General features: G+C 39.2%; 1 protein-coding gene across 3 annotated transcripts in view; it reads right to left on the bottom strand.

Moving 5' to 3' along the window:
- Positions 1–2,692: 2,692 nt before the first annotated feature.
- Positions 2,693–9,551, bottom strand: part of RASSF3 (Ras association domain family member 3) — an 84,491-nt gene continuing 77,632 nt past the window's right edge. For all 3 annotated transcript variants that reach the window (XM_078376895.1, XM_078376894.1, XM_020786022.3), the window contains 3 exons: positions 9,096–9,363; positions 7,011–7,126; positions 2,693–5,830 (listed from right to left, as the gene is read on the bottom strand). In XM_078376895.1, the coding sequence (XP_078233021.1) occupies positions 5,681–5,830; positions 7,011–7,126; positions 9,096–9,363 (534 nt within the window). In that variant the 3' untranslated portion in view covers positions 2,693–5,680. The remainder of the gene's footprint in view (positions 5,831–7,010; positions 7,127–9,095; positions 9,364–9,551) is intronic.

The following is a 9,551-nucleotide window of genomic DNA, read 5'->3' as shown; positions in this document are numbered from 1 at the left end:
TCCCAACAAGGGATCCAAAGCGGTTCACAACATTAAAATTCATACAATTTAAAAACACAATAAATTAAATATTAAAAGATAAATTAAACAATATATGATTTAAAATACAATTAAAAGATTAAGACATGAAAACAAAAAATATTAAAATTATCTGAAAAATGGGGTACAGGGATTTAGTTATAACTGCTAAAAGCCTGCCTGAAGTGATGGATCTCTAGCTTTTTTTTTTAAAGGACAAAAGGGAAGGGGCCATCCTGATCTCCCAAGGGAGAGTGTTCCATAGCCTGGGAGCTGCCACAGAGAAGGCCCTCTCCCGTGTGCCCATCAGCTGTGCTTGTGCTGGCAATGGGATCAAGAAGAGGGTCTTATCTGCTGATCTTAATCGCTGAGAAGGCGCATATAGGGAGATACGGTCCTTCATGTAGCCTGGACCCAAGCCGTATAGGACTTTATAGGTAATGACCAGCACTCTGAATTGGGCTCAGAAAAAAGAGGTTACTTACCTGTAACTCTGGTTCTTCGAGTGGTCATCTGTGAATTCACACTAATGGGTTAATCTGCACCTGTGTAGAGCAGTCTCAGAATCTTAGAGCTTAGGCACATGGTGCCGTGACCTCCCCCACGCTGCCTATAACTCCGCCACGGCACCGAGTGCCTGTTCCGTAGAACTGCCCGCCGCTGCACAGCATGCCAAGAGGCACAGGTGACGGCTAGCGGGGAGGAAGGGCGGGACGTGTGAATTCACAGATGACCACTCGAAGAACCAGTTATAGGTAAGTAACCTCTTTTTCTTCTTTGTGGTCTCTGTGAATGCACACTAATGGGCGATTAGCAAGCTGACTTACCAGGTGGTGGGTCATCCCAAAAAGACAGATGCCAGGACGGCACAGCCAATAGCAGCCTCAGCCTTATCTTAGATGTCCAGGCGGTAGTGTGCCACAAAGGTGAGTAGAGTGGCCTATGTGGCTGCTTTATAGATGTCTATCAAATTTACCCTCAGGAAGGCCATGGAGGATGCCATAGCCCTGGTAGAGTGGCTTTCACCATAGAAGGCAAAGGTGTCTTGGTCAGGTCATAGGCCAGGCGGATCGTGGAAACTATCCATCAAGAAATTGGCTGCAAAGAGACCGGAGTCCCTCTAGAATATCTGCGGAAGGAAACAAACAAGCACTGCAACAAGCAGAAGGCAGCAGAGTGAGAGACATAGTATGCAAGGGCCCTCTTCACATTGAGAGAGTGAAGAGCCCGCTTCCAATTAGATGTAGGAGATGGAAAAAAGGTTGACAGGACTATTGGCTCGTTTAAGTGAAAGGTCGAGGCCACCTTTGGGCAGAAAGACTGGTCCGGGAATAGAGTCACCTTGTCTGGATGAAACTGCAGGAAAGTTGGGTCAGCTTGAAGGGCGGCAAGTTCACTAGCCCGCCTTGCAGAGGTTATAGCTAGAAGAAACGCAGTCATTAGCGACAGTAAGTTATCTGATGCTGAGGCCAGCAGTTCAAAGGGTGGACCCATAGACCAATGAGGAGTGGGTGGTTTATAGGGAGGGCAGAGGTTCTTCAGTCCATGCAAAAACTGCTTGAGCATGGGATGTCTGAAAAGTCCAACCATCTTGGAAGAAGGTGGCTGATGGTCACTATTGCAGCTATATAAACTCTGAGAGTAGAGTGTGAAAGGCCCCAATGAAAGACTAGAAGGAACCGAGGTGGGCAGAACTGGGAATCCATGTGTAGAGGCAAATGCAGAAAACACCTTCCATTTGCCAGAGTACGTGAGATTCGTGGAGCGGTGTCACACATGCCTAAGGACATCTGCTAGTGTGGGAGCAGCCTCCAGGCTTTGAGGTGCAGAGAGTTCAGGTCTGGGTGAAATATACCGTTCTGCAGGGAGAGGAGGGAGTGGTGGAAGTCATACATGGTCCACTGAGAGCTCATGCAGGGCTGAGAACCACAGCTGGCGCGACGACCAAGGGACGATGAGAATCACACTTGCCTTTTGTTGGTATATTCTAATGATGGTTCTCTGTACTAGAGGCAATGGGCACTGCCAACAATATAAGATTTACCACAATATAGGAATGCATTCCTGGTGGAAGGTAAATTACCAACCTCCCATCAGTGTCACACCAGGATCCAGGGTTCTGATGGACTCCTGCTACAGCAGGCTTCCTAGCCTTCAAGAGCACAACGAGGAGGGAATATTGTCGTTCCCTTTCCACTGAGCCAATTTCTGCCTGCAGTGAAATGAAGACTTTTGGATCCTAAACAAAATGGGCAACTTGTTTCAGAACTAGCCAGCTCAAACTCCCCCACCCGAACACCCAAAAAAGAAAGAGAGAAAACAATCAGGTGTGCTATGTACAGTTTCTATTACCCTACTCTAGTAAAGAAACCCACATACAGCAAAATCCCTCAGGCATTACATTTCTGTGTATTCACAATGAGAAAAACTTCATTAACTATTGGGTAATTTGCCTGCACAGTGTTTATACTAGCATTCATTCAGTGTTGACATCTATTGCCCATTTGGAGGAATAAGTGAATTGGAGGAACACATTTTCCCCCAGGGGTCTCTCAATACTGCAAGAGATGAAATATTGTATGCTTGAGGTTGGCAGATGGATTTCTGGATTGGTGATAATCTATACTCAGAAGCTCAATAAATTTAACCAATAATTTAACAACAGAGACATTAATGCCAGTGTCAATGTCAGCTTTAATGCTTGAACAGCACTTGCTAATTTAGTAACAACTTTAAAAGAAACTAAAGCTTCCCCATAAAAAGATTTTCAAAATAATAAATAGTACAATTTCTTTAAAACATTATAATGTCAGTGTTTCCTGCATTGCCCCCTCACTTTTTCTTCATCTGGGTACAAACAAGTAGTCAAAAGATATGTTTTGCAACATCTTTAACAGATCTGACACAAAAACAAATGTTACATCACAAAAGAAACCTTTGGGTCACAAATGACCTATTTTTTAAAATTTTATATATATATTTAAAACAGCTGCAGTAATCAGTATGTTAAGAATGTTTAGACCAACAGCTGTTTTTCTTACACAAAACTGTAGTGCAGAAATCCACCAAGATAAAATCTGGGACACAAAGAAACACAAAGTTCAAGTAAAATAGAAATAAAATTCACATATTTGTACATTGCCACTTCTAAATTCAAATACAGTATTTAAATCTGAGCAACAACATCCAAACTTACAAGTTTGAAACAATATTGATCTAATTAAATGCATTAGGTCTAATGTAAAGTTTAATCAGCTACTCCCATTAGCAGACCATAGGGGGAAAAACCAAGCTGAAATACTCAAGTCCTCTCCTAAAGGTGGTATGTCTGCCTATTGTAGCAAAGGATGCATATGCGTACCCACAATTCTTTCTGTTCCTGCCCTTACTCTGATATGGCTTCAGAATATATATTAATAAAGAGGGAGAAACAGGAGAGTAATGCTTCCTGTCTGAAAAGTGGCACTTAACGAAATAGAATCAGCTGTGGGACTGAGTGAGTAAAAATGAACACAGTTACAAAAGAAAAAGAAGGAAGTAGTATATGTCAGCTGAACTCCTTAGGTGAGAGCTCACCTGACAATTTTCAGCTTGGCTGTAGCAGAAAAGCCTCTTACTCTGGCAACACTTTACACAGAAGTAATGTCTGATGCCATGGACACTGCTCAGGTGCATGCAAAACATGCTTTCTCTGCCCAATAGCAATGGTCAAAATCCTGTTACTTGGTGTAGGCGGAATGAATGAGTGGGGATTTGGTGATTTGACTCCTTTGTAAGTTTCATTGATTCAAACAGGCTTCCTCTCACAGTGACTTACTATCCTAAAGGTTTTGGTCAGTATATTTCTAGACAAGAGAGAGCACTCTTTGCATGCCACTGGGCAAAATTGGGAGTAAAAAAGACTTCTGTTTTACTATATTATCAGCACAAGGCAAATGGCTTTCGAGTAGCTATCACAAAATGACAGTAGAACCTAAGCTGATGCACTGATGTAGAAAAATCTAACCAATGTCAAACATATCCTGCATGCCACTATTAACTTGTGTGACTTTGATTCTGTCTTCCAATAAAATAAAGGCACACGCAAAATATTATAATATTACAGGTGAAATAAAAATCCAAACAAGATATGTCGCTGATTATTCGATAATTAATTCTACTTCTAAATTTGCTGTTAACACTTTAAATATATCAAGATTGTCTTGGCAAATCTAAAAAAAACCCCCAAAACTCCAGAGCTTAATATTTTTGAAGGATAGAAAGCAGCCAAAGTTTAAGAAGAAGGCGCTCTTTAAGAGAACATACATACTGGTGTTGCATATAATACCCACCAGATGTCACCACAATGGCAGATATTTTACAGAAAGTTCAAAATTAATGCCCAAATATTAGAGGGGAAAATGACTGCTGGCCATGCTTCTTTATATCAATTAAATATTACCCCATCAACAGTTTTTCCCTGGGTGGCTGCAAATATAAAATTTAAAGCAAGACTTGTTATACATTAATATTAACTTTTGTATTGCACACCCATTTCTTTGGTTTCATTTACAATACAGCGTTCTGAGAAAATATTTCTGGAAAATATACAGTCAGTCAAATGCAATACACCTTGCATGTAGTTAAGCAGCATACAGAATCCAAGGCACCTTTTGAAACCTCAATATTTTAAGACAGAACCTGAAAATGCACATAACTCAAGTTGCTTGTACACAGCATGAGGTAATGATTATATAATTGCTAGATCTATCCTGTTTCATAAGGATGAATTTTATCTTTTTTAAAACTTTAAAATAAAAGATAATAGGATTACAATTTTACCTCTTTAAGTAATAAAAATTCACATGGAGACCAGTATGATTACAATTTTACACATTCCATCAATTACAAAAGTTCTATCAGAGATTTTCACTCAAGTAAATCAACTAGGTGTTTAAGCATATCACAAAGCACATGTTAAGAATGTGCCTGATGTGCACGGAAGCTTGATTTCTGCTATATGTATTAAATTCTCCCACAATAATAGTATTGAATATATTAATTTCAATAATACTAATCATAAACACTAAACCGTCCTTTTCAATGCACTGACTTGCAGAATATCCCTTTTGTCCTTTCCATTTCAACATCCTTTTCTTCTCTATCTCTAACAATTCATTCAACATTCACTTCCCCTTCTACTGCCTGAACACATCTTCTATACAACGTTTGAAACATATTTTTAATATAACAATAACTTGGTTTTCAATATTTCAGGGAAATATTTGAGGAAAGGCAGTGCAAACCAATTTTGATATCAGTGTACTAATTCTTACTCAAAATTGAATTTGGACTTAGAATGAAATTAAAATTTGCACATCCTTTTGTTTCAAAAGCTACAAGCATTAAAGCAAAGAATGCCTCTTGTTAATGTCTGTAAGAGTAGATTAATCACACAATCACAACCAGCATGAATGCACAATCAGAAAAATAGACTCTAGAAGAAATCACAGAAGAAGTCTGCAAATACTGCAGTTCTCCTTTGCTTCTACATGCAAGATGTAAAGAATACAATTTATACAATCAATAATCTGTCATCTACTCTTGTTTTGGATACTAGGTTTGGCATGCTACTTAATAGCTGATAATGCATATCTTTTTTCCTGAGTGTTTTGGCTCCATTTTAACCCGGTTTCCAAACCCCACCAAGGGCTTCTTCAAGTTTGTCTCTGTATGCTGCATAGCGTCTTTTTAATATCTGTAACTGCTCATCTTCTTCCTTGTCCAGTATACGTAAGAAATTCTGTAGTTCAGGAAGGCTGAAGGCTTCCCACTGTAGAAAATAAAGTATTTTTATTTAAAATCCATGAAGTAAGCAGTAGAAACTGGAGAAAGTAAAATTGCAGTTCACTTTAATTTCCTTTATACTCAAGCAGATAAACCTATGGTAAATACCTAGTTTCCCCTGGGCTTCTCTGTCATAAAAGATCCTACCAGAAAGTTAATGTCCCTTTCTCATAAACATCAAAACACAAACAGAGAAAATAATCTCATGAAAGATCTCCCATACAAAAAGTTGTATGGTAAGGAGAGAAACAGAAAAGGAGTTTTAGTGAAATCAATAACTTGAAACAAGCTATGTGAAGATTACATTCTCCCACAGCAGAGGTCTATCCAGGTGTATAATCCTTAAGGGGTGCTGTTAAAGGCAGGGACAAGAAAACACTTCCTCAGTGTAGATTCAGGCAGTTTCTGCCAATTACTTTTTCTTTGTGATCTTTTTGCTATTACAGAAACATCTTTTTTAAATTGAACTAGACCTTTGGCATTCAAGCTGACAATTTGTTGATGGCACTTCAACCAGTTAGATGCTCTTCCTATTCTTCTGTTACTTCTTCCTATTCTTATTTTTTTTAAATAAAGTTATGTTTCAATATTGCTTTTAATCTTCATTTTTGCTCTTCCCCTCCCTGCAGGTTCTGGCATAAATCAAATGAATAAGTAACCATAAGGTTTTTTTTCTTCATGCATGCCTCAAGGAAACACATTGCCTCGTTAGGCAATCAGATCTAGCAGAGGGTTGTCTTCAGGAGAACACGGAGCGTCATGCAAGCATATGCAAACAAATCAAAAGCTGCTATTTCACTTTGAATCACGGTTCTCTACTATGTTCAGACTTGGAGAACTGTGCTTAAAACAAACCTGGTTCAAATTAAGGTTTTTAATGGAAGGAGGAAGAAGTGCTGCTGCACAAATGGTCTCTTCCTCATAAAACTGCAGACCCAACAACAACTTCTAACTGCTGTTACTGTAATAGTGAATAAAAAACCTTAATGCACACACCGAATTTTAACTCTCTCCCTCGCACAGCTCCTATTTCTGTGCATACACTGAAAGTACATTTGATAGACATCAGAGAAGGATACACATCTACACAGAAATTCTGGAAATTAGCAGAGTTGGATTTGAAGACCAACAACAAAAGCTGTATCACAATCACAGATGCAACCTACCAAAACCTCTCCAGTTTCATGCTCACGCAGAACAAAACTAAGCATGTCTGTTCCTGGGCCTGCCACCAAACGCAGATACAGTGGATGTTCGGTTTCTGAGAGTTTGCACATATAAACTGCAAACAAGATTACAAATGAGAAAGTTAATACAAACAGGACTCCTTTTGAAAATCTCTTTAAACACTGCTACACATGTGGAGAATCATAAGCAGAGTATTAAATGATGGAGAGTAATAATTACAATTGACTTATTTGAATCCCTAGTCTTTCCTCAAAGAAGCTGAAAGGGTTATCCCCAATGCCTGTTAGACTCCCAACTCTGAAACGTAGATCAGTGAGTAACCAAACTTAAAAATAAGGTAAAATACATTTTACAGTTTTCATCTTACAAATTTCCTAACAATAATTTAAACATTTTTCAAAAAGCCCCGAATGATCTAGTTTAAGCATCCAATTTTAATAAAGCTGTGACTTTTAAAAAATACAGCCTGGTTTAAAATGAAATCTGAATTTAGTACAAATGTATAGGTTAAGCCTATTTCATCTTAACGTGCCACAGCAGGAAAAAGCCTTTCCCCATATGCTTAATACCTTTGTTGCTTCAAGCCACCAGACTGGATAGTTTCTAACTAACTACAGTTTCCCACTTGATTCAGACTGGGAAACAATTATTGTCATATTTGCTAGGTAACAGGACCGCATAATTAAGTCATAATTCAGTATTTTGGTCTTCTCAGAGCAGATCAAGCACAAGCTATGCCCAATGTAATACTGTACTGATCAACTGCAACTGAATTTTCTTCCTCCTGCTGCCAGCAAAAACTGGTTGTATACAACTGGGTTCTCACCCCTGAAGAGCCAGTTTTAGAGGTACACTGGAGACTGTACTGGAGAGGGGAACTGTGCCCCCTTATAGTTCCTAGGTACCACCAAGTCATCATAGGTGTTAAGAACCAGACAACACTTTCCTCTATGGAACTTGCATAAATGATCTATTTTATGTATTCCTACTATTTGAAGTCTCCACAGTGTTTTCCCATTATGAATACTTACAACTACAGTACTATACAGTGAGCATCAACATCTACATTTAACCTAATTATGAGAGCACTACTCTGTTGCTACCAGATTTTTATTATACAAAGTCTAGGACCTTACAGGCCAGTTCTGTGCATTTGTTTAGAAATATTACTCATATTTTGGTTCATCCCCCACACTCATTTCTAATTCATGTTACCAGGGCTGTTGCTTGTGCAGCCAACCATACAGCAACAGTTTTTATTAAGTCCCCCTTTGTTAAAGATGCTACCAAATAGATAGGCACAGGACTGTTGCCATAGTTTTCAAAAAGAAATGGTTTACTTAATAATCTGTGTGCGGAGAGTATGTGTTCAGAGAGCTCTAGATGAACATTAGACTACTCTCTCTCAGCAGATACATTAGAACAGCCGCATAAAGGAACCACATGCATTTCAAAATGGGAAACTGTATTTGAAATGCAGTGGTGCCTCGCTTAGCGACGTTAATCCATTCTGGAAAAACATCGCTAAGTGATTTAATCGCTAAGCGATTTTTAAAAGCCCATAGAAACACATTAAAACTTGTTTAATGCGTTCCTATGGGCTTTAAAACTAACCTTATGCGAAGATCCTCCATTGCGGCCGCCATTTTCAGTGCCTCTAAAGCAAGGCTAAACACAGCGGGTGGCCATTTTGTTTTCCAGGGGCCATTTTGAAACCGCCGATCAGCTGGCCAAAAATGGGGGCTTTGCGGTGATCGCTTCCCCGCGATCATCGCAAAGCGATTTTCCCCCATAGGGGCCATCGCTAAGCAATTGCTCTGGCAATGGCCAAACCCCCATCGCTAAGCGATTTCATCGCTCAACGAAGCGATCACTAAGCGAGGCACCACTGTACATTATTTATACTGGTCTTTATTGCTCGCTTAAAATTAGTCCACTATGTTTTCCAACCTGCTCTAACCTCAAATGATCAACTCCATCAGTATTATAAACTGAACACAATGAAACAAGATCTCTTTCTCTTATTCAAACACTCTGCTGAATCAAGGTAACTGGCAGTGTACCTTGATCTTCCTTGTGACAACGTTTGTAAAGCGCAAACTTGGCAGGATTATCAGCCACCAGAAACTTTTTCAGCAGGGCTTCAATAACTTCACGGACAGTATTTGTGCTGCTGATATGAAGAGTATTCACATAGCCATTAGGCAAATAAAAAGTCTCATTGTTGTTGTTGTTGACATGATTCCCAGCATTCATAGAAGCCTGTACTGTGATAGGTCTGCAGAGTTCCATCTGAACTTTGATGAAGCCAGTGTATACTCCATTGGAATTCTAGAAAAGAATGACATATATATACACATATACAAACATTACATCTTTTCCAGAAAGGGGAAACATCAAAGTTTCCTTCCCGGTAAAGATCCTCTTTTTGTTCATGTCAGAAGCACCAAAGTACAATTAATGAACATATCAGATAATTTTCATCCAATTATGGGCAACATCAAGAGCATTTGGGGTAG

This window comes from Pogona vitticeps, chromosome 5 (assembly GCF_051106095.1).
Source record: "Pogona vitticeps strain Pit_001003342236 chromosome 5, PviZW2.1, whole genome shotgun sequence".
In the NCBI taxonomy this organism is placed as follows: Eukaryota; Metazoa; Chordata; class Lepidosauria; order Squamata; family Agamidae; genus Pogona; species Pogona vitticeps.
Note: the sequence above shows the minus strand (reverse complement) of the source record. Positions and strands in the feature narration are given on the sequence as shown.